Here is a 26346-nt window from a genome sequence, read left to right as displayed (position 1 = left end):
GTGGAACGATTAAACAGCTTAGGATGGTTTTGGCTGGAAGAGAGATGGCTGAGGGCAGAATATGACATATCTATGAAACAGTAGTGACATGGAGATGGTAAATAGGTTTTGAATCCAGTATGATAATTAGAAGGCAGAAGTAGCAGGAGAAAAACAAATAAATGCATTTCCTCTGACAGCATATAGTTAAACTGCCAAATTTAAGGCAGGATTTTGTGGAAGGTATGATTTTATTAAAGTTGGAAAAGTGACTGGGAGAAGTAATTGAAGGAGAAAAAAAATCTACTGAAGGCTATATAACTATAAATACTGAGGCTATTAAATATAAAGTTTGGGAGTCCCCAAACCCCAGTGCAGTGAAGTTTTGACAGAACTCACAGGAAGTAGCACCATACACTCATCATTTATACTTTTTCCCAGCATTCCTCCCAGGCAGGAAGGGGAGGGTGTGGTACCAAGTTGTCCCCCCCACCTCTGCTCCTGTGCACTGAGGAAGAGGCCAGGAGTGCCTACAAAGCTGGTCACAATCATTACCTTCATGTTAACACAATGGAGACTGAAATCCTCTATTAGAAAGAGTGCAGGCTGTGCTATTACAGAACTCTAGCAAGAGATAGGGAGTCCTGCAGGGGTCATGTTAGATATGTGTCCTGTGTGCAGATCTTGATTTCTTGTGTGATGCCAATGGCTATTGGGTTATATGGATATATACTAGGACAGAGACAGGTTTTTCACTGTGTGCTTTGTGTAACCATTCTTGGAATATCACATGCATGATTTTAGAGAAGGATGTTAATTGAAATGGAAAGTTTAATTGCACATGCAGAGCACTGCAAAGTGGTTTGGGATGTTTTGTGTTTCACAGCTCTGTGTCAGAAATGTTCTGGGAAACATTATGAAGTGTCTCAACTCCCTCTGGCACTGACCCACAGGCCACCCATATGTGTAGTCACAGCTGCATCAGTGACAATACAGAAGGAAAAGCCAGTGGCAGCACTGCCTAAGGATGGTAACTGTACCAACTGTGCATCTCTGTGTCCCTCAGCTCGACTCAGTGAGGAAATTCTCTGTGTCCACTGATGGATAAGCTACAAAAACTCACGCTGCTCCTGTTGGTGTAGTGCTTTGGACAGCCACCCCTCCTCTCAGTAATTACTGGCTTTGGAATTACATCAGGGACAATAATGATAACTTTGAGGAAGGTTGTTAACTATCCTCAAGTACAAAAATACTTTTTGAAAACACTGACAGTCAAACTGCTCAAATAATGGTTTTCAGTAAGAGTTTTTTTAGTTCAGCTGGGCTCCTTGGGGGTAAAAATTCTACCTGCATAACTGTGAAAGTAAGTTTTCCTGCTTTTAGGACCTGTGTGGATAAGAGGAAAATACTATTTCTCTTGGTAATACAGAGTTAATATTGCTAGATACTGAGAGGTCTCATTAGAACTGACTACTCATTTCCAATAAACCACAATGAGACAAACCAGAGACAGGAACAGGAATATCATGAATAGCCTCAAATATGCAATTTGAGCTTGGGGCTGACAGGTATAATTTTATATGAAAACAGACTTTAGTCTAACTTAAAATATGAGGGTGAGTTCAGAGAGCTGGAACTGAAACTACCCTTTCTGCTGAGCTTGACTACGCTCAAATCACAGAGGTGACATCAAATGACACAAGCTAAAAAAGCTAAACAATCAGATAAAAAGGCTGGTTTGCTGATTTGTTACAATTCGTCCTTCATTTCTCCATAGGAAGAACCTGCTCATCTTAAAGGCAGTGCAATGGCTTTACATATTAAGTGGCTTAATCAAGAATATATGAAAACTCAGAGGAACTGGGAAGAAGTGGATAACAGAATGAATGTGACAACAGAAATACGGAGAAAGATGATCAGTGATAAGGCACCTCTAAAAGATATTCTTAAACTATTTCCTTTCTTAAGATGCCCTTATCAGGTAACAGAGCTATTTTTAATAATGACATGGAATTCTGTCTTATAGATGTGATACATCTGTAGGCATGTATTTCACAGGATATTTCCACTGAAGTATCCATCAGCAATGTTCTCTTTAACTCATATTTTTGCAGCTGATCTCATTTTCAAAGGCTCATCAGTTCAATTCTTCATTAAAGGTGCCACACATACCACCAGTGTTTGGTGTTGCTTGATGTATTCCTTCCCTGCTTAAAATTTTTTTAAAAAATTAAATCACCCTCTCGAGTTTATAATCTTATTTAACTGAGCTAGTTTTATCCTGTCTTCAAAGTGTATGCATTGTTTACAGTTTTGGTTTTGAGGTTTGCAATACCAAATATTTGTTTTTCTTTTAGCTTTTTAGGGAGTTCCAGCTTCTCACGCACACGGACATTCATAAGAAAACAGTCGAGATTTTGGAGATTTATTCAGAAAACATATTGTCCTTGTATGTGGTGAGGAATAATCCGATTAACATTATGCTGCAAGAAAATCTGAAGCAGCACACAGAGGAAGACGTTCTGAAATGTCAGTACAAATCTCCTATGCTCTGAATAGCAGAGTTTTGTTGTAGCTAATTGTTCTTACATAACTAAACTAGTTTCAATTGTACTGCAAACACATTTCAAAAATGTTATGGTTTCTTTGAATATATATAGTGATGGTGAAGCACTGAGAATAAAACCTACTAAATTAGTAGGAAAATTAAGTCAGTCAAGTATTAAAACTTTTTTTTCACTGAATGAAAGACTGCAGGTTTGATAAAGTAAGTAATTACCATAAAATAAGTATTGCTAGATGAGCAGAAGTATGTATTTCTAGATACGAGTGCTTATTATTTTCTAAAAATACCCACAGAAAACTAATTTTCTGCTTTAGAAATAGCCTCATAAAGAAATACACAATTTCCTTTACAGAGCAAGTTTCTATGGTTATAATCTTTATCCCAGTAAAATTAAAGAAGTAGTTCCCACTAACCATTTCAGGCACCTCATCTCTGCAGAGACACACTGCAGGAAACAGGGCACTGGTACCTCTGGTGAGGCCCAATGTACCTTGGCATGTTTGGCTCCCTGGCTGTGGGGGAGCAAACACCAGCTGACACTCAGCTTCTTTCATTCTGAGAAGTCTGGGGAGTGTGGTGCTGCAGGGACAAAACTTTTCAAGCAGCCACTCAGAATTGCCATTCTTCCCCAGCTGCCACTGGCTATGCCCAAGCTTAGCTCTCTGAGAAGTCCTCCTTAGACTCACTTTCTGTCAAATAGGCATAATGCCAGGATGTACACCCTAGGTCACACAATATGAACACGTGTGTGTCCTACAGCAGTTTCACTCCATTTATTGCCAGGTCACCTTTGAAAGAAGCAAGCAGCATAGGTTAAAATTCTGGAGGTTTCCTTCACTGAGATTGAAAACAGAAGTACTCATGATAGATTAAAATTCTTCAAGGAATAGTCTAATCCAGAAAGTCTTTATGGTCTTCCTTTTCATAGCCTTGGCCAAGGAAATCTATGGATATAGTAAGTAATTTCCCCTTTTCTTATACAGCGTGTCCACAGAGATTTTGAATCATACCTCAGTAAAGTTACAAGGCTTTTGCTTTTTCATTTTTCTCTCACAATTTTACCTGGCACCTAGATAATAAATGCATGGCAAGGTAAGTTCAGTGAAGCACATGACACCAGAAGCCTGACCTGCAAAAGAGATGTTATAGTCAGTAAGAGCTGAGCCAGAGGGATAGCAGGTCCCAGGTGCCAGGAGGTTCTGTGGCTGGTACCAGAGCCTTCCAAGCAGAGTTCCTGTTTCCAGGACTCCTTGGACATCCACTTTACTGGGGAGAGAAGAGTCTGGGGAAGGGCATGGGGGCAGGAAGACTACTCAGCTCACAAACTCAACTAAAAGCAACCCAAAGCCCAACTTACTTTTTGTGAGGAAATTTGAATCATAATACCAAGTAGTAGAGTCTCATGAATCATTTGGACACTAATGTCCTTTACCAGCTCAGTTGCCTAAATATTGACTGTGCTACAAAATCCTCTACCAAGTGGACTGAACAAAAGCTCCACTTCTGAGTTGTTAACTATTACACAGGCTACAATCTGTTTTTCCAGGATGATAATGCAGTGTCAGAAAGTTTTCCTTTGTAATTCAGTAGAAATCCTTGCCTTTGACAGGTATGAAAATGACTGCTGCATGTTTACTCCTGCCAGAGGTCTTTGGAGATGATTCCAGTCTGTTTGCTGCAGTAAACGAGGAGGTAGGAGACAGCCTTGGTCTCTCTTCCTTTTATCACCTTCATACACGTATCACCTGGCCTTTTACTTTACCTGCCTCAGCTTAGTTCTGGGAAAAGGTGATTTTAGCCTGCCTTTTGAGTAGAAATACTACCTAAATTTAAAGCAGTGTTATCAGGCTTACTTCCTTCTCTGACCTGTTCATTGTAGCAATGCTGTGGCATCATTTGAAATACCCTTTTTTAAAATTTAGGTAAAGGCAGTGACACCAGTGTTGGAAGTGAAAAATCCCTTCAACATGAATTCGTGTGAGTTTGCCCTGTACATAGAAAGGGAAGAGTTAGCCCAGCTCGATGACTGCACCATGGCTGTGGCGGCACTGGTGGCTGCATTTCATGTGTTTGATATCCCATGCCCAAAGAGAATCCACAGGACACTGAACTTCCTGGAATCCCTGGTCTTTGAGGTGGGGAACCCAGCATCCCTGCCCACCCCAGTAAAGACAGGGTTGGAGGCACCCAAGCATCCAGTATCTGATGGTGCACCCAGCACTCCTCTCAGGAGCATTTGATATTTTGTCAAAATAAATCTCTTTGTTCCATTCTTTCTAGTGAAAGTGTATGTATATTTAAAAGTTATGTTTAGTGCCTCTTTTTTTATTAAAATGCCCTCCTTTTTTATTGTACTGGCTAGTTTAAAAAAAACAACATTAAAGCTCAAGCAGTTTCATTATTTTAAATGTAGATTTTAGAGCAGTCTGGAGATAATAAAATTTTCTAGATTACTTCATGTGTTATGTATTATTTTTCTATATGGAACATTTGAAAAATTCAGATATTTTGATTGTAAGAATTTTTAAAAAAGCGTGCTAACATGATCACTTCACTGCTTTAGGTGGCAATAGAGTTAAAGTTTTGAAATGGCACAAATTAAACACTTATTACCATTACTTCATAATATTATGATTGCCGAGAGCCTAATGTAATCATTTTTGTGGTTTAAAATGGTGGGCCTGATTTTTAATTTGCAGGATGATGACTTTTTACTGTTTTCTTTTTGCATGAAACATTTTGTTTTAATATTAATCCTGGATTTACTAAATAGGGATTCCAAGACAAGCTCTCAAAGTAGCAAGAACGACTTAGATGGGATGCTGCCATGTGCATTGGTAACCACAGCTTTGGTGTTGCAGAGGGAATGCCTCATTTTCTTTTCAAATTTGTTCCCTGGAACAAATCAGCTTTCTCCACATGGTGACTGTCTGCCCACATGAGTGGAAGCCCTCTCCTCTCTTCTTCCACAGCCTTCTCTTTCCCCCAGTACTCTATTCTTAACTCCTGTCTGAAAATCCCATGGGATACTGTCTGGCAGTGCAAGGCTTTGGACAAGTGCCTGGTGATAGGAACAGGAGCCAGGACCCATTGCATTAATTAGAAATACAAATTGGCTTTTTATTAAAACACTGCTTTCTATTAGAGACCAATCTCCCCCCAGTTTCAAAAATATCAGTGTAGGCAAAGCAGCACTTGTGGTCACAATGATTCTTTAAGCACTCAAAAAACACACAGCTTGGAAGATCACAGCTTTGTTAAAGCTTGGCTGTACAGGAGTGACTCCAAGGCAGTGATTACAGTGGGATCACTTCAGGATGAGAGGAGATGGCTGCTTTTAATGGCCAAAATCTCTTGCTATAGGCTTAGGATTTTTCACATGGTTCCATGGAATGCAGGGTACAACCTTTACCAGTGTGAGGGCTGGGCTAGCACCGATATGAAACAAAAAACCAATGCCAACTGCCAGTTCAGAGATTCACTAGGTCTGATGACTGGGTTTGGTTTCCAAGTGGATTTGTTGGCTGTAGATTTTGTAATAGAGGTGGCTACTCTCAGCTACCTCATCACACGGGAAACAAAAGTAAGGATTATGTATGTTCTCATTATTGTACCTGATAGCTGCATGAATAAAAAATTGGGCTCAAGTGAGATTTATTCTACATCTTGTTAACAGTATTAATTCAAATCCATTTCTTAAACCACAGTACTTTGTAAGCAGTTGTATATAAAAATTCAGGGAGGTGCTAATGTCCCCAAGTAATCTCTGTTGAGCTGCAAATCTCTTCATTGGCTATCACTGCAGGACAGACACAGAGGGTAAAGGAAAATAAACTACATGGAAGGAGAGAATGAAAGAAAACAGAAGAATTTGGCTTTTTACTGATCTGCCTATGCAACTTCAGCTGCTGCTGGTGACAAAGTCCAGGGCTATAAATGGCATTCTGATTGCAATGGCTAGGGGGATGTGAGCTTTGGGAGTAAGTACTAAGGGAGAGGGCACACAGCAAGTAGCTAAGTTGCTCTTTTAAAACTACTGGCCACACTGTGCTACAGAGAAGGATTACTGCACACCATACCCATCAGAAGGAGCTGGGTTCATCCGAGAGTCCTGGGCACACACAAAGGTAACAGAGGCTCCAGTTCAGGTTTTATTTGTATTGTAGTACAGTAAGAGTGCAATTTGAACGTACACATATTGAACAAAATGTAAAAATATTATTTATGCAAATGCTATGGAAGGAAATTAACAGAGCAATGCAACTTAATACTGACCCTGTTTCACCTCATATTATGGCAGATACCAGTCACCTACACGATCTGGAAGGGACACAGAGGGTGAAAACTTAAGAACTCCAGCCAAAGAAAAGCCTAGCAAAATCTGTGGGAAGATGGAAAATTCTCCCAGCTCTGTGAAAAGGAAATGCTCTGTTCTCAGCTCTACAGCTGAGCACTGCAGCACTAAACAGAGGCCTGCCAAAAATCCTGATCCAACTCTTCTCTCTCTCTTCTTGCAAAGTAACATTCTGGAGCAGTCCTCAGTATAGAGGTAGCTAGGCTTTCTCCCATATAAAGTGCATCTGGTTTACATCTTGTGTGTGTGTGTGTATATATACCGAGTGCAACGACTTTCCCTGACAAATCATTAGAATAATCCTCCAAGAAAGGAGGTTGCCTCACCTCAGTACCTGCTGGTGACATCTGCAGCCTGCTAATGACATAGTGAATTCCATGTATTTTACACCCAGGATGCGCGGTGCAGCACAAGCATTTAAGTATCCTTTTCCTTGTGATTAGCCTTTTCCCCTACACCTTCATTTACAAATCAGAGTTTTCAGCTAGAAAACGGTGGGTAAAATAATTCTCCCACCACTGGTAAAACAAACCTCGGTTGAATATGAAACCAGGGTAGTAGTCCTAGCTGGAGCAGTTTTTCTCCACTGTTGGTAACTATGCTGAAGACTGGGAAATGCAGAGACTTTGAAATTACATTGAATGTAATTTCTTTTCTGCTAATCTCCTTGCCTCAAAATACTCTTTATTTTCCTCCATGTTCTGAAGGACTGTAGCAGACTCCATGTAAATGGCTGGGACTCTATTGTGCAGCATAAACAAAAAGTCTTCTATGAAGTCAAATTTTATTTTTCAGTTGCAGCCTTCTCTATATTGGTCTTTTGATAAAATACATTAAAGATGCTGGTGGCAAAACTCACGTAACATTTTTGTAATCGTGCAAAAGTAAAAACATTCAGTTATCAAAAAAGCATTATAATTTCAACCCCAACAAGGTTTGTTTTGTTACAAGCAAACAGACAGTTTTATTATCTGTAAAGTAATATGCTGTAGCAATAAAGTGTCACGTATGTAACATTAAGTGTTTAATTTTTAAACTATGGCACAAATACACATTAGCCATAACAGTCTCATCTGGCTACCTGTAGCCTAATTTTTGGCTGATCAGTTTTTATTTGATAAAATGAAGTAAAAGCTTCTGAAAAGTAAAATGGGTACATGAAGTACAATTCGAGAATCCTTAGAAAATATTAACGTTCCCTTATATAATACAGCATAAATAATTAATGAAGGTTTTCTTGATGTCCAGGGAGAGTTAGGGATCCTAACCATCCATGGAGAATTAGCGCCATTAGTTTGGTAAATAAGACCAGCTGACTCGGTTGTTACTCAGTACCTTCTCAAAAGCTTGAACACTTCCCAGAAGGATTCAGATGTGTACTGGCTCCAGGAGAATATAAATAGTCCACCAGTGCTGAACTTAAGTTTCTTCCTTTCTGAGAGTCCTTACTCAACACTTCTAGTGAGTCTTTGTGCTTTGAATAAAACATGAGCTCCAGTGGAGAAAGCTGGTTCGTGCACATTTTCCATTATCTTCAAAGCTCATTGTGTGAGTTTTTCTCTGCAGCTTTGAACATCAGAATGGAATTAAAGATTTTTAGAGCTGGTCCCAGTTTAATGCTCATTATTTTGACAATGTCTGATTGGGTCATTAGCAGAAATGCTTCTCCATCAATTTGCTTTAAAAGAAAAACACACAAAGCTATTAATAAGTCTGACAGTGCAGCAGTATAAACGTTTCAGAAAACATGAAAAGTCCCAGCAACTTCAGACAAAGTTAGGGACTGGCTGAATACAAGCACTTTCAAATGCTTTCAGGAGAGCTTTGATTTCAACCTTTAGACAGATCAACTAGTCCAAGAGAACAGGATGATCTTCCTGCTTGAAAACAACTGTCTGGCTACTTTTTAGCTAAACAGTTCTTATTTTCATACTGGCAATAATAAAACCCATCGAAAACTAAAGTGGGTAAATTAAGTATAATTCAGCTATACTAAAGCACAGCAATGTTTTTAAACATCTTAGTTATTCCTTTTATGCAAGCATCTAGAGGGAAAGCTTCTAAATTTCACTCCCAGCTACAGAGATGGAATCCCCTTCAGGCCACCACTTCTCTGCTCACTAAATAGCAAAATGAAATGAATTTGATCCCAGATGAAAACAGAGCCCAGGCTAATAAAACTGCCTCTGTGACACAAATATAATAGAACATTTCAAAACACAAAATATTTCTTCTTTGTAGAGTTGATATTTTACTAAACATTAAAAATTAACATTTGTAATTGTAAGCATTTGTAAGTAAATCACTCTCAGCAGGAGTACTAAATCCCAACACAAAGAGCCCCCAGGGTCTCAGCTTCCAGAGGCTTCAACGGGGCCAACATTCCCTATGTAACCTTAGGATCACTTGGGTATCTACAGGTAAAATTTCAGCGTATCGTAAGCTGGATAGCTATACATAAAATGCAGCTGTGGTTAAATCAGGAGCACTGCTCAGCTTTAAAGATACTAATCTGAGATAAAAACAGTCTAAATTTCTGCAGGGCTTGGAAACAAGTTTTCTGAATGAGACATGCTGCAAAGGACACCCTATAGCACTCTAAGCCAAGGAACACTGCAGCCAGAACAGCATCGTGTGGTAACCCACAATTACTGTCTACTCATTTCGTACACAAAGCCAGACCTGGTGGGCTCAGAACTTGTAGTGTGTGAACTTGAGGCTGCCCAAATAAAAAGCTGAAGCATCTTAGCAGAAGCAGGGTGGGGGTTCATTTCCACAGTAGAAGTTTGAACCAGCATCCATGTCAGCCAGTCCATGCCTCAATGACCTCACTGACCTCAGTGGGGGAGGTTTAATTTACTAGTCACAGACAAAGCCTGAGAGGCTGAATCCTAGAGAAAGGAAATATTTTCTCACACATCTGAGAATGAAAGTGTTAAGGATTCAGCATCTCCTTGGCACTTGCTGTTTGTTGACTTGATTAGCAATAGCCAAATTTTATTTCTAAATTCATTGATGAGATGCTCTCAGTAACACAGGGGATAATCCAGGCTTGAATAGTAAAATGCTCAGCATCTGAGCAAGTGCCAAATGCACGGAGATGCAGCCCCTCAGTCCTTTGATATGCAGCTGTAATAGTCATTACACTCTACAGCACAGCCTGGAAACTTCTGTTGCAGGAGATTAGCAGGGCCATCTGTATGCATTTTCCTCAGGAGGTGCCTTCTCAAGTCTAAGTACCACAATTATTCTTCACTTGAAAGGCTGGCTGACTCTGCCCATTCAGATCGTCTGGCTGGGATAAACACCTGAAGTATTCACTCTGGCATCTGTGATCAAATTGCTTTCTTGAAGCTAAGCATTTAAGGAATAACAAACCTCTGAGCAGAAAAAAATTAAAACAACCTAGTTTATAAGGCTTAATGCATCTAAAAGCCCTATCCATTCCTAATGGTAGCTTTGAAAAAACAATCTTCTCAGATGACAGAAATGCACACCTGGCATGCTCACAAAGTGAGTATATGCTCCTTAGAACCTCATCAGAACCTTCAGATCTTCTCACTTCCTGCTCAGTTAAATCACTTTCATAAATTGGCTATATCAGGAGGAAGAGCATCTATAGCTAAATGTGACCAGACAAGATGCAAAGAGTTTTAAGAGATGGTTATCTTGAACCACTGATCTGCTTTGTTTTACTTATTAACATCCTGGAGAACTAAAGCAACATGCTTGCTTATAAATTTTGTCCAACCGGATCAAGATAGAACACTAATAAATTACAAAGTTTGTAAGTAATTTCAATTGGCAGGAACAAAGTTGGAAAAACACCTGGCTGACACTTGGCTAGTTTTTGCTTTACTTTCTTCCTGCTTCATGACCTGAAAACCAACCTAATCTTCCATACCTCTGCATCTGACTTTAAACAATGTGGCACTGAATTAGGTTGTCCAGGGAGCTAGTGGAGTCACCATCCCTGGAAGAGTTTAAGAGGCATCTAGAGCTGGTGCTGGTTGATAAGGTTTAGAGGTTACAGGGGTAGTGCTGGGTTGGAGGGTTAGACCTAATAATTTAAAGATCTCTTCTAACCCTGATGATTCTATTCCATACACTTCATGCTACTAATTTATATGTATTTCTACCACACTTTGTTGTCTCTGTCTTTTGAAATAAAATTCACTCACCTCATCTTTAAACACCTTGCCATGTTCTTCACATCCTGGTAAACTTCGTATAAATTCAGAGACCTGCCACCAAAGTATACAACAAAAGATTTAGTAAGAGTCATGTTTTCTCAAAACGGTCTTTAAGGCTAACAATTGTTAAAGTTTTTTAGCTATTATTTTTACAGTTTCATATTAGGTGTTCCGCCTTCTTCTGTAAGTGCATAGTCATGCTTCTTTTTTTCTCTGATTAAGAGATCCAACTGCCTCAGGTGCAGAGAGCAGTCACAGGTACTTGTGAAAATAAAGCAATGACAAGATTCTGTCTGTCCAAGGATTGTTACATACCCGAACAGAGGCTCTAATCTTAAAATCAGGTGTTGTGGCCTGACCATATCCATACAGTTCCTCTCTGCACTATATTCTCACTCTCCAAAGCAGTGTGCCACATCCAAACTATGCATCAGGAATAACTTCTTGCCTCATGCAGACCCCTACGCAATTCCTCCAGAATGTTTGTGTGGGGACTAGATGTTGGTAAGGGAGACCATGATCACTTGATATGCTGGGCCGTAAATTTAGCACTTCTCTTTACAACACCAGTGAATGTGGTTTTTATATATATATATACATATACATGTATCTATCTGTATCAATACACATATGAATTAGTATTTCTTCTGGGGCTGGATGGCAGTGGAATGAGCATTTTGGGGACCAGTTACATTAGGTCTGGCTGAGTCTAATCCTCTGAGTACTCATGTATTACTCTTAATCCTAAAGCTCTGAATCAACCTTCAAGGACAGTGGTAATAAGATAGAGGACAAAAGGGGAACCTACCTCATCTGTACTCCACTTAGAAACTTTACTGGCTGGGATCCCAGCTACGCTTGGAAGGAGCTTGCTCTGCTGTTCCCAGCGCAGGGGTAGGCCAGGGATTTGCAACTTAGAAGACACGATAACTGGTTGAGAGAGAAGCCTCTGCGTGTTGGGTTCTTCAACATCTTCAGCAACAGGAAGCAAGAAACAAGAAATAAATCCCTCAGTCGATGATGATATCAGTCACAGTAAAAGCACATTCATTTCTATTCATGGGCCTCCCTACACAAGCTGTACAGTTTAGCTTGAACAGTAAAATGCCACGAATGCCATACCAGAATTGGAAGTGCCATGACTGTTCTTCCTCTAGTATGACTATCATTATACAGCCTCTCTATAAATATAACTACTCTTACATGGTAGAGGTCTCTTTCAACACAACACAATTTCATGCCATCAGAGCTGTTAGCATAACACACCATAGGTCAAACAATTAAAAATATTTTGGTACAATAAATCACACCCACATTTAATAGCAGTACAGTAATACAAGAAGTAACTTAATTTTGGGGTTCAGCTGTTAGAAAATCAAAAGCAGCACTGCACTGCTACAAAATTCCAAGTGAATCAGTTATACAGTTCCAGCCCACACAACATTTATGGCTCATCCACAACAAAATGTTTTTCAGCTCTTCTGAGGAAAAAACGCAAATGTCTGCAAATTCTCTGCTTCCACTTTAATAGAACGTTTTGTTTGGAAAATAACATTAAACTCCTCCATGCTGCTTTTTATCTCATTCATCCATAATGGAAGGAATGATCTCCCATCCCACTGCCCCCAAAGGTAATGTACTGGTGGGAGGGTGTCTTTAGACACATGCTGCTGTTGTCTGGAGAAAAGCAGCAGTTGGAGATGTGTGCAGCAGGAAAGAGTGAAGAGTCATGCTTCGAATGATGCCAAACTGCATATGACATCCCTGTTCATTTACATCCATTGGCAGTGCAAAAGTAACATGCCTGTCATCTGAACTCAGGCCTGAGTGCTTCCCAATTGTCAACTAGAATTCTGGAAAACCTCTGAAATTCACTACTTAATAAACAGCCAACAAAGTACACTCTTAATGCCTAATATTGCCTAATGACATGGTTCATGCAAGTTACTCACAAATCCCTATGCTATTTTTGTTTGGATTGCTCATTTCTGTTGCAGTTCCATTTACTTTCGTTTTTGAGAAGCTGCTATTAACCACAACTTCTCCCAATCCTTACTGTTCTAGTTTTCATACATTTATGCCCAACAACTAGGGCACAAATTCCCATTAAGGATTTTTGCCAGCACAGTGGAGCTGGCCTATAATACACCTAACATAAGATGTTATTACATTTGCTTGTGTTATTCTGCTCCTCTAGCCTAATTTTTTGTTACTTTCAAGATTTGTCCTCATTACATATTAATGGTTATTATTCTGAAGTTGATTCTTAAGCCATTTAGTCAGCACTGTCTGCCCACTCAATCTTTTTAAAAATAGACTCCTTAATGTGTTACTACCATTATACTCCCATTCATCCTTGGCCTCACAGGTAAGGCAAAGAGCACAAATGCAGCACGTTAAGTGCCAGTTCACTCAACTAGATGGAGAAAATTAGAAGTCCTTATCCGTGTAGCAGATACAATCACAACACCAAAAAAGGTAACTTTAGATTTAGCGTGGGTAACCTTGTAACAGGAAGTCCAGAACACACCACTTTGGCTACAATCAAATGTCTCTAATACCAAACAGTTGAAAGTTTCCCCTACCCTCATGCTCTAGAGAATTCCTCAGTCTGCAAGCCCTGCTTCCCATAGAGAGGCAATCTGTCTTTCTGGGCCATAGAAAATATGAGATATATTCCAAGTTATGTCTCAATTGGGACATTTAGGAGAAGAGTAACTTGAGGTGCATCTGAGGTTAGCCAGTTTCATCACAGAGCCACAAACAGCTTCTTCAACCACTTAAGTGAAGAAATAAAATCTACTTGCCAGATCCACAAGATAGCAGCCAGATGCACAAAGTTCACATTTTTAAACCTAAATCATGTTCTTTGCTGACATTTTGCTTCAGCATCAGCCCACCTGCCTTTACATTCTTCTTACTTTATGCCACCTTGTTATCCTTCTCTCTTATAATTCATCTCTATCTTCTTAGTGAGTTACCACAGAACAAAATATTAACTTATATTTCAAAGAAGGCAAGTGGCAAATACTTTCTAGCATTAATGAGAGACCATTAACACTGCTCATTGCCTCCTGCACAGGTCTAGCTCTTAGCATATATAGTGTTTTTAAGCACAAGATTTGTGTCCATAAAAAAAGTTAGTTATGAAGGGGCAGTGATTTCAGTGCTTTAGTTCCAAATAATCTTCCTCCAAGCAAAGGGAAGACAGCAGTACACATTTTATGAAGTTATCAGTAGGGAACTGGTCAAGTGAATATGGCAAAAGTAGGCTGAGGAATAACCAGGTAAGTAGCATGTGAAAAAAACAGGGCAACAAGCACAGGTACCAACACTGACAGTTCACAAATTCACAATTATTTTGATATTTCTATGGCTATGATAGAATGAGCTTAATGATCCATTTTCATTTTACAGCTTACATGTGCCATCCTACTGAAACATATAATAACACAATATCATGTGTTTAAAAAGCATAACTTTTCCAGACCATAATGTAATAAAATGTTCTATTTTCCTAAATTTAGCTATGCAAGAACCTAGTAAGCAGAACTTGTTGGTGAAACTTTATCCAAACAGTCAATTCTGTCAAACTCAAAATACTTCACAAAATCGGGCCAGTTCTCTTAGAATTAAAAGGACAGTCCCAGACAATTTAAAATGCTACCAACCATTTGTATTTTTTTTGGTTTTTTGTCAAATAATGCAAAGGTTGGCATGAAAACTGCATTTTTCCTTCCCACTGAAAGAAAATACTTAAAATTACTAAAAAGCCTCTTCTATTTGCATTAGAGACTTACTTCTTTTCATGCTTCATTTTCTCTAAAATTCTGAACTACACTATGTTTCAGAACATTAACACAGCTCTTTCACATACGATAGATGTAATCTCTCAAATTTTACACACTCACCAGAGTACCTCAGATCTGTCTGAAAAGTACTGGCAGATAAATGATGTCTTAAGATAAAAACATGCATCAATAGTTAATAATTAAAAATAAACCACTACCTTTATTTTATGCAAGCTTTGCTAGTCTCAAAGAATTTCCTGGGTTTTACAGAGATGAGCTCACTTAAAAGGTAAGACATGTAGGTCTTACAGAAACAGAGTTATTGAAGTCCTATGAATTTTGATTAAAGCCTTACAAACTGTTGTTGCACAAAAGACTGCTGAAGAAAATAATCTAAAAATACAAGGAATTAAGATTAGGAAATTGAGACACTTAACTTGCATTGACCTTGTATCAGTTGATAAAATGATTGCAGCAAAAGCTGCACTGAAACAATCAGTCAGCTGCACTGATTGTCTAATAACAATCCTGATATTCTAAGTTTCACACATGAAAAAATTAGCAAATATTAGACTCTGATATTTTGGATTTCTGCTGTGTTCTTTCTAAACAATGAGGATAAAAATTATTAATGAACAGCTGCTTCAATCTGTCCAACTGGATCTATGAACAGCCAACAGTTTTGCTACAGCAGTACACAGAACCACACAATCACTGAACAGAAGAAAAGTCCACCTTGGAAGAAATCTTTGGAGACCACATGAGAACTTTGCTGTCTCACCAGTGAGGAGCCACAGTCTGTCCATCAATCTCAACAAGACTGATGCTGGGTTAAGTAAGTCACCTTAATTTTGCATTATCTCTGTAATGTGTAAATGCTTTCACTTTCAATACGCTTTCTAGGCAATAAGTTCTACCTTTACAATTCAGATTGGTTTAATAAACTCTTTATAAAAGTTGGTGAAAAAACATCATCAAAATGAGAATTTTTTTTATATTACTATTCATTTTGCACTCATCCTTACAACATCCTTACAACAAGATAAAGTTCTTGGAAAAGTCTTTGATGATTACAAGATAATCTCCCGAACAGTTAGAGGGGTAGGGCCACTGAATTTTGCCATTCAGGGAACATCCCTTTGGAAGGTCACTTCCTTTCCAAATTTGTCCCAAACCAGGAAGGACACAGTGCTTAAAGTGTTGCTGTCAAGAAATTTTTGGACACAGTGAATGTGGAAAATAAGTTATAATACAGTTTCATGAGAATTTCAAGGGACATCACACTTGTTCCCTTCTGCAGATCTTAATTTGAAACAAATGAAGTACTGCCAACTTACCTTTGATTTCATTTGAAATGAGCAGTTTATTTTCAGTCTCCTCATCTTCATATTCTTTGTGCTTTATGGCATCCTTTGTTTGTAGAACTCCACTGAGGAAAATTAGATGTTCAATTTTTATTAATACATCATAAAAATCACTAAGCATGATGACAGCTCTTGCTAGCAAAACTATTAACATACCAGGATTCCCACACAAAGGACTGTATCATTATAAAATAAAGAAACAGAGAGGATCTTATTTCTGACTTACACATAATGGTATGACTACTGACATGAATTTTGCAAAGAAGGCCCAAGAATAGTGTAAACTAGGATCACGTAAACCAAACTGATACGTGGATAAAAAAACTCTTTAACTAATTAAAGCTAGACGGTGGTATGTTTATTACGATGACGTTGGGCACACCCAGGAGAAATCTCCCACAGGCATATGCAAAGTCCACAAGGCTCTTGTCTTCTTTTATCTACAAAAATCCTACATATTCATATAATTATTTACTGTGCCTATATATAGGCATTACCTAACCCTGCCTACCCCTGCTTCATATTAAAATGAGCTCAAAATCCTTTCACTCCTGTGCATTTTCTTCCTTCAAATGGATCAGTGGGTTTCAAAATGGGTCAGTGGACTCCTAAGATGAGGTCAGAAACGTCTTCCTCATGTTAAACTTTTCACCTTTGTTTTGTTGGCAGGCTCTGTAGTCCCTTGGACATAGTCCAGGCCTCCCTATCCTGGTTCTGGCTGGTTTCTAGGTCCAGGTACAGTTACGGTTTCCTCATCCTCACAAGGGCTCATCTTTCTTGTCTCCTTCTACAAACACAACTAAGTCAAGCAAATCATATATTACCTTGGTTCTACTAGATCCATCTACTAATAATTAATCCTTTGCATAGTTTCTACCCCTCCTAATCAAAATGCCTCTGTCTTGAAAGCTATGTTCTTAGCTTCTAAGTTCTTTTAACTCTTTGATTCATTTAGACCCTTAATTCAATACCAACACACTTGACTTAATAACTGAAACTGAAAAATACACAAATGGAGGCAGTGGATGTGTCCACATCAGAAGATGGGAAGAGTGAAACCCACATATATATCTGCCTGGCTCGTTATGCAGGCTATATTCAGGAGCTGTCTGGAATAACATCTACTCCTTTTTCTCTGCCCAACATTCATCTCCTTGTCAGTACAGTTACAGACACCCTCTTGTGCAGCTGCTAATGAGCCCACCAAAGATATTTGTATTCCTTTGCATCTGCTTTTGCATTACTTCTTATCCAGCTGCTCCCTAAGCTTTGCCAGCCCAAAAACTTGCAGAGAGGTAATGTCTTCCCCCTACTGAGAAAAACTGGGCAAGACAACATGTGGAAATAATAGAATTTCTCAAGGTGGGAGGGGGTATGTGGGCTGTGTATGTTTCCATCTTAAAGTCAGCCCCTGAGAAGTTCCTTTTCAAACTCTGCCTTCAGAAGGTATCTCCAGATCTATTTTGTGGTTTCTTACAGATGTGAAGTGATATGAATTTGCTGACATTATGTGCCTACTTCTGCTTTTTAAGAATTTCAGAACACTTTGGCCAATTCTTACTAAACTCTCAAGATACAGAGCGGTCGGAGATACCAAGCACATAAAGAGCATTTTCTAAAAATAGGCACCAGACAGAATGATTCTTAGAGTCAAGACTACAAGAAATCTCACTACTATATGAACTGATGCTTTATTACCTATCACAGGAGTCAACAAGAACACCTTAACAAATGTCAGAATCACAGATAAAAAGCTGATGCACACTGAACACCTTGTTAGGCATCAAGATTAGGTAACCTCGAAACACAAATCCATAGCAGAACCCGATCTGTTTAATTCCACTGCTTACATTTATACTGTTAAATACCATTTATATATTATATACAAGAAAACATGGGTGACTAAATCAAGTAGAAGCTTCAAGTTCACTGACTTCAACAGAAATATTATTATCACACTACTAATGGTGCAAAATGGACACTACAGATGAGGAAATCCAGCCTTTTTATTATGACAGGACACAAAGAATAATAATGGTATGACAACCAATACCAGTGGAATGGCTAAAACAGGCATGACTTCTTGTGCCACAAAGGACTTCTCCACAGGATAATCCTCAGAAAGACTGATTCACTTAAAACTTGTTTTCCGAACTCCACAAACACAGAAAACTTTCTAAAGTAACGTGATAAAGTAACTACTGCTATTAATTCAAAGGCAAAGGAAATGAAATCTGTAATTCAACATAAGGAAGAGAGATCACCAAGTCCTGTGAGGAAACAAGTACCTCCCTATTTTCTTGAGGGCAATTTTCACAGCAACATATACACAGCAATTTCACCTCAGTAGTTAAATACGACTGTATCATGAATTGAAGGTTTTGGGAAAGAGCTGAAAGACAAACCAAAATTTTTTTTAAGAGCTAGTATAATTTGATTCCCAAGTCTGAGTGTTCAGCTTCCTTCACTGTAAAGATTTCCAGAATGGAATTTTTATTACAGTGAAATTCTTCTACTAATCCAAAGATATTATAGGCATGCAATTTTTATCATGACTTTTAATCTCAGAAACATTCCAGAGGGACACACTGCAGTATTTATGTACACAATTATATTTTTGCAAGAGAAAATTTTCTAATATAATTGTTCGACGCACAGAGAGGAAAAAAAAAAAAAAAAAAAAAGAGATAGGGAAAAAAGAAAAAAAGTGGAACCAGAGATTAGCTGAGTACCACAGATTTATCACAACAAAATAAAACTCGTGTTTGGGATCATTTGTGGTTGGTTCCTCAATGAAGGACTTCTACAAAACAGATGATCACATTTCAATACAAAGGTATACACAATTGAACTGAAGTCAAACATAATTAAATCCACACTATGAGCTCAGCAGCTAAAGAGCACACAAGTGTGTGTATCTATGTCTTCAATTATGCATGTGTACTTTGAATACACATCTAAAGAGATCCACTGGGTATTGCAATAAGCAGATGCTCAATATTTTATAACCCCAGCAGTTCATATATACCTAATGTTGTGAACATTATTTTTCATGCCTTTTTCAAAGGGAGATTATTCAACTGAAAGTCCTCTATGACTTTGCTGGATACATAATGAATGAGGGAAGCTAGATGATAAAATGTAGCCAGTCATCAGTGTATTCAAAGAGTTGAAATACAAGCTGCAAAGTCTCTGGGTAGTTTAAAGCTGGCACAAGACTTATTCTCTTAATGAAACTGACTCAACACTGTGATCAGATAGCACAAGTACTGGTTATCTTAAGTCTTCTAAAGGTAATACCCTCTATAAAAATACAAGACAAATTTTTCTTCAATTAATCTTACGAGGTGGTCTGTAAAGCCAAAGTATTTCTAAAAAGAATGTGAATTTACTGTAAGTACCGTTAAAATGATGAATTGCAACTATTTTTTAATGCGTGTTATTTCAAAATTACACTTGAACCCATATTATTTTTTTGCTGTTTAAATTCACTAGAGTATGACTCGTAAATGATGTTTATTATCCTGAGTTGGAAGGGACTCAAAGAAGATCATCAAAGTCCAATTCTTAACAAGTTCCATTTCAATCATCAGCTTTACTGTGGGCTATTTGCCAACTCTCCTGTCTCTCTCTCTCAGGACACTATTATTGCTCACACAGTTCATATATTATGAACACAAAACAATATAGCTCATAACAAATGACACATCTTATTCCAGGGTATCATCTATTTCTGTTTGAGAATAGTCAATGAAATAATGTAGTGATACTATAACTAATTAAAAATGTAGGGAATCCTATAGCCTTGCATATCCCCATGAAAACACTGAACTGTATATTTTTAGCTTCAAAGATTATTCACCAGTGCAAGTTTGGAAACTATGTTTATGGTATAAAAAAGTTCTCATGTCATTTTCTGTCAAAAATGCATGCCAGATGCTGAAAGTTAAAAAATTACTTTTAATTTTTCCATATTTGTACATATTGGTATATATAAAATAATTTGGACACAAACCTAGGAAGAAGGACCTCAATTTCCAATCATTTTATTGTATTTTTCCTCTCCTCTGACATGGATTTCTTATTTCTTATATACCTTGTGATATTCCCTTCCCCTCTATTTCTAAGATAAAGAGAGTTGAAGAGCTTCCCTCTCCTTCCCCACTGCTTCTGAGAATTCCACAGACAAATCACTGGACTGCTTTGCTTTGGTAAGTTGTATTTTAAACTGACTCCAAACACCCTATATTTTGAAAGGAACTTGGAGTTACCCAGGTGCCTTCTTTTCCTTCACATTGCATAACAGGGGCTTCTTGCAAGGAGATTTATTTTCTGCATCTTCTAGCTTGGTTGCTTCTGGTACAGTTTTCCCAGATGGTCGATTGTGAGGTGAAGATTTCATACCTATGTGACCAGGGCTGGGGCATTTTCTGTCACTGTTGAAAACAAAGTAACAAAATTTTTAAAAGTGGAAGAAGCTAAGCTGTTGATTAATTTATTTTCTCTATGCACAAAAAGTCATCTGAAAACAATCAAGGTGGTTTTTTTTTAAGAGATACAGAGGAGTTTTTTACTTGCCACTAACAAAATTGTATACCTGGCATTTTCAGAAATCAAAATAAAGAACTCTCTTTTCCATTAAGTCAATAGTAAAATGATTAGTCAGTTCAAGAGGAACAGAATTTGTTTAATATTATTTTTGATAATAAGCTATTCACTTCAAATATTTGAAGCACAAGAACACTTTGAGGTATTATTTTCCTCCTAATCCCTCTCTCCCATAACATGTCATTGTGCAGCCTTTAAAATGTTCTGTGCAGCCTCTTAATTGGAACAATGAAAAAAGTAGCACTTGACACAGTCCCTGCCACTGAGGACTTTGAGCAAAGTGCTACTGGATTCACTGTAATGGTACCCAGGCCACCTGCCAGGGACTAATTAAGTCACTTCAGATTTCTAAAACACTACACTTATAAGGACAATCAAATCAAGCAGAACTCTTAGGCACCGAAACATTTTGGGTTTTAAAGCATGAAACTGTCTCTGAGAAGGCAATTTAAAATACCATCTATTGAAAATATGTGGTCATTACAGTGGGATCTGGAAATCTTCACATTTCACATCATTCACACTTTCACATTTACATTAATGTAACCCTTCTAAAGAAGGGAAAGCCTCTCTTCCTTCCCTTTCCTACTTAAGTTCTCTATTTTTTCCCTATAGCTCAAAATAAGCACAGGAATCAGCATACACAATGTCTGAGATAAAATAATCATCTGAAAATAATCATCTTGGTATCACACTCCTTTGCTTTTTCCCAGTGCTCCTGTTTAAAAGCTTCAACTACAGACTTCAGCATTATTCTTGCAAAACTCAGTCCCAGTAATTTGATTCCCCACTCCCACTGTAATGACAAAATTGTGGCTGTTCTTCAAAAAGCTACATTAATTTACAGGCACATCAATAATGCCACCACTACAGCAAACAAAATAAAAACAAAGAAATAATTTTCTGAAGTGAAACCAACTGGTCAACATTCAATTTTAAATTCCAGTTAACGACTTAGTAACCTAGATAGTTACACCGAAGATGAAACCAAACTCTTGCTAAACCACAGACAGTAATATCACTATCAGTCTTTGACAGCTCTGTGACCTTTTTAATAAGCACTGAAAAAAACATTTTTCTTCCCTGTAAATGAAAATGTAGATAAATAGGCAGGTCTTTCTGAAACCAGTCAGTCACTGCAGTTATAAATCACATTGGAGAACAAAGAAATAGAACACTGCTGCTAGTCACAGACATCACTTCAATCATAATTACTTGATTACAGGAGAGGTGGATCTTTCATATGTTTCCACTTTTCTGTTTCTGGGGATAGGACTGGCTGCAGGCATCTCCCCACTCAATCGGTCAGGTAAGAGGCTTTCTTTGTTCAAGTTCATCTCTGAATATGGACAGCTGACTGCACTAGAAGTTAAAGAAGAAAAATTACTCCTTGTTCTCAGACACTTATTGAATTCAAACAAAATGACATTGGAATTTCCTAGAAGTAGATGCAATAACTTAATGCAGTAAGTAGTTGTACTTTAAAATGTTAATAAATGCATTGAATAAAAACCTCAACTTTGCATTTCCTTTTGCCAGCAATTTATGTAACACAAATTGTATTAAATTCTATTACAACATTCATTGGGGAAAATTGCTTAAATGTTAAGTCTGCTCTCTCATAATTTTAATGGCATTTATACATACAACACAGGATGCCTTTGACTACACCCATGTCTCTCCAAATAAAGTCGTATTACCATGGCTATTTATTTATGTGAAGGAGGATGTTTCTATTTCGCAATGTCTACACAGAAGCTGCATTTCACGGGCAGAACATGAGGAATGGTGCACATCCCCTTACTGCAGTGAGTGCCCCACCTTTGCAAATGCCATTTTGTGATATTCCATTAAGAGATGGTGATATTTTTAGAGTCTTTCTTAACATTCAACACTCCTTATTTCCCTGCACGCCTGCTAGGGAAATAATTTGACAATGAACATTGACACAATGACTTTCAAATACTTCTCTAAGAAATGTGAAAGTTGTACCAAAGTCAAAAAACCCATCTTTGCACAATAAGAAGGAGAGCGAAATACAGCAACACAAACCAAAATGCACAGGGCTGAACTAGGATTTTTCTTTAGTAGAATGCTTGGCAGTGTTCAGCTGATTAGTCAGCCAGACCACATACTCAACACATCAGTAATGATATCCTAAACTCTGAATAGCATACACATGTCCCAACAGTGAATATCATCACACTCCAGTTTTCAAAACTATGTAAGATACAGGATAGACTGTACTAAATACAATGCTCCATTTGTGGGTCATGAGCTCAGACATTAACCATATTCTGAAATTAGGCTTTCCTACTCACCTGTATTGTTACAATGACTTCCATAATTTTAAAAGGTGAAAAAACAAAAAAACCAAACACGTTCTGCAATTTTGATTATTTTCTTTTCAAGAAAGAAGCTACCATAACTACCCATCTTTCCATAAATCACTGCGAAGTTTTGCTTCACTGATAGTTACATGCATGATTTCCAGAGAACTGTCTAACATAAACAAGTCTACCTTGACAGCCATATGCCCTGCCACCTCCAAATTTCAAAATTTAATAGAAAAACAACAGCTTTCACTACAGTTTTCTTTCTACAATGCACAGCATTAAAAAAGAAAAAGGCCTTTTAATTAAAAATATGCTGTACACTCTATTCTTCCTTCACCAACAAAGCTCTGGGTTCAGAATAAGCAGCTCCTATAATGTAACAGCTCCTATAATGGGGCTAGACCAATATTGGTGAACTAATTTTGATGTCGCCAAGACAATCAAAAAGATGGTGGAAATCTACATTTCTATCAGCACTTGCATAAAAGGAGAAAATTCCTTAAGGCCAAGTCATTCAGCCCTTGCTGGGGTTATCAAGACAGGATATCAACAGCATGTCTGATATCTTCAGTTGGCTCATTTGAAAACAAGACAGTATCAACTTTTTCTTTTTCTAGTATTACGTTATTATTTTAAAATCTTTGAGTAGCTATGCTGAACTTGAATTATGGAAGAAAAAAAATAGAACAGTTTCTGTTTTTCTAATGAAGACGAGATCCCTGTTTAAGGCTACTCCAAGCAGATGTTGATCCATAACAACCTGTACAGTGCTTTAAAGGGACCTGCAGCCATTTCTGCAGGTGATCCAATGAAGTAGAGAGCAGTCATCTTTTTGCCTTCCTCTGAGGAAGTTTTTGGTTACACATCCAAATCAAATAGAGTCCAGCCACCCAACTGGCTATAAAACACTAAACTTGAAGTATGGTATGCTTTTGTTAATGAAACTTTTTAGAGACATAGAACAAAATATACAAACAAAAATTAACTTGTAGCATTCACCTTTTATTCCAACTTTCTCTTAAGCAGAATGGGGAATTTTATTTTAAACCTATTTGTACGTGTCTACTTACATTTATTCTCAACCTACTGGGTTTGTGTGTCTTAGGACTACCCTCTGCCAGAAGTCCTATGCTGCTGCATCTACCTCAATGATGTATTTTTTCTTTTTCAAAAGAAATACAAGATATAAGATACAGGCTTCTGCTCAGGAAAAGGTTTTAAGGCACCAATGCTAGTGTGGCTTAAGTTCTTGCTGTGACAAACACATGCCACTGTGATGAAATATAGTTTTCAGAAATTCATGAATATATTGGTTAATCTCAGTTCTGCCCTTGCTACAGCGTAAAGCACGTAATTTTCTTTCGGCTTCCTAGGCTCACAGAGGTGTTTCAAGCAATGTTTCCAAGCAGTTGAAGGGCTGTCACAAGGAAACACTGAACACTACCAATGCAGTATTTAACTTCAGCTGTGTATTAGTAAGCAAGCCTTATTTCTCAATGAAATCTGACAATATGATTGTCAGACTCCAGCAGGTTTTCTATTTACCAACACCACTAATAGGTTTTAAATTAAAAAAAAAATCCAAACAAAAAACCCTAAGAAAAAGCTTAAAAATTCAGTCCTTTATTATTACATGCTTGCTACCTTTCCCTTTAGCATTTTCTGGGAAAACTGAAGTTGAATGACAGTTTCAGTCAACAACAGTTGTAATATTAGCAACTCTTTGGAACACTAGATTCAGATGACTTTTCCTGTGTAATTAATCATTCAATTTGCTGTATAATTTTTAAAAACCAACTTGATAGTCCTTTGATGTTACTCTTACTTGAGGCAACAAAAAGAACCCTTGTGGTTTCCACTGTTAGCCTTGTTACAACAAAACACAGCATGAATAAACCTGTGTATGGCTTTGGATCAATCAGTAAATCCTCCTGAATTTCAATGTCTCCAGCCTTCAGTTCAGTTTAACTTGTCTACTACAAAGAATGAAAAAAAAAAAAAAAATCTTGTCATTCCTACATTATAAAAGTATTTGATTTATGTAGGACTGTAAGTTTTTAACACAACTCATCTCAAGGGCTCAGAAGTCTTGGTGCTTAGATTATTTAATATTAAATAATGATTTTTAACTCTTCTGTCACCTTAAACCTGAATTTCTGCTCCAGCTTACATTTTTCTTTAGCACACCATTTTGAAAACAGCATAAGTTCAGAAGTTAGTTTCCAAAATGACCAGATGTCCTTGGCTTGGGGGTACCAAGGTCTGCCAGAGGCTCAGGAAGAACGGCAGGAAGCAAAAGCAGCAGCAGGTTCTCAATGTGAAACCTCTGCTATTCTTCTGACAGGGCTGTACACACCCCCCATCACTGCTCCACAGCTTCAAAAGCAGTCCAACATGAAGATCTCAATTATCATCAGAGCTGCCTCAGTAAACAAACATTCACATTAATACCACCTGACACACACACACCCCCACACAGGAGAGTAATCAGCCATCTCCAAATGCTGAAGGATCAGCGCAGCACAACAATTAGTGCTGCAGGGCACTACTGAAATGGCAGCAGACTGGCTGGCAATTTGTGTGTCCATGACACAGTTTTCCAAGGAAAGGGATCCACTGTTCCCAGGGTCCTGCTTATGGTGAGTAAAAACTGAGCATTAAAATAAGTTTCTGTTTTTACTGCATCATGAAAGATGAAGAGAGAAAAAGGCAGTGCACCATTCTGATCACAGGCCTGGGATTTTCAAATCCACAGAGGATTTACATCACCAGCCCTTTCCAGAACTGTCTGATGGAACAGAAGTGTTGAGCAGCATATCCCACCTTTGTTTGCAACTGCTCTTCTATCACACTCAAATTCTAACTCCAGGTGCAGTTACATACCTATCTCTTTTCTGTAAAGTTCAAGGGTAGGAGGATAAAACTGGGCTGCTGATAGGCATGGACCTTAGTCTTCTCTAGACATTTGAAGATGCTCCTATCTTGTAGCAGTATGCAAATTTTCTGAAGCACAGAATCCAGACGGAATACTCTCAGCTACACCTAATATCAGAAGGGAACACAGGCCTTAACTCTCTTAAACTAAAGAAGAGTAAGAAAGCACTCTGTTAGGTCTAAGAACTCATATAAGAGGTACTTCTAAATATAGATTATTA

General features: G+C 38.0%; 2 protein-coding genes across 8 annotated transcripts in view; one reads left to right on the top strand and one right to left on the bottom strand.

The window, feature by feature from the left end:
- The window catches only part of SAMD3 (sterile alpha motif domain containing 3), a 36192-nt gene extending 31407 nt beyond the window's left edge, over window positions 1-4785 (top strand). Inside the window, exons 7-10 of the mRNA XM_058835707.1 lie at window positions 1757-1960; window positions 2337-2508; window positions 4155-4237; window positions 4468-4785. Coding sequence (XP_058691690.1) covers window positions 1757-1960; window positions 2337-2508; window positions 4155-4237; window positions 4468-4785 — 777 coding nt within the window. The remainder of the gene's footprint in view (window positions 1-1756; window positions 1961-2336; window positions 2509-4154; window positions 4238-4467) is intronic.
- A 1888-nt stretch (window positions 4786-6673) lies between these two features.
- Window positions 6674-26346, bottom strand: part of L3MBTL3 (L3MBTL histone methyl-lysine binding protein 3) — a 79307-nt gene continuing 59634 nt past the window's right edge. For all 7 annotated transcript variants that reach the window (XM_058835815.1, XM_058835816.1, XM_058835820.1 and 4 more), the window contains 6 exons: window positions 22071-22217; window positions 20519-20683; window positions 16221-16312; window positions 11901-12064; window positions 11081-11143; window positions 6674-8577 (listed from right to left, as the gene is read on the bottom strand). In XM_058835815.1, the coding sequence (XP_058691798.1) occupies window positions 8434-8577; window positions 11081-11143; window positions 11901-12064; window positions 16221-16312; window positions 20519-20683; window positions 22071-22217 (775 nt within the window). In that variant the 3' untranslated portion in view covers window positions 6674-8433. The remainder of the gene's footprint in view (window positions 8578-11080; window positions 11144-11900; window positions 12065-16220; window positions 16313-20518; window positions 20684-22070; window positions 22218-26346) is intronic.

This window comes from Poecile atricapillus, chromosome 3 (assembly GCF_030490865.1).
Source record: "Poecile atricapillus isolate bPoeAtr1 chromosome 3, bPoeAtr1.hap1, whole genome shotgun sequence".
NCBI lineage: Eukaryota > Metazoa > Chordata > Aves > Passeriformes > Paridae > Poecile > Poecile atricapillus.
This window is presented reverse-complemented; position numbering and strand designations above follow the sequence as displayed.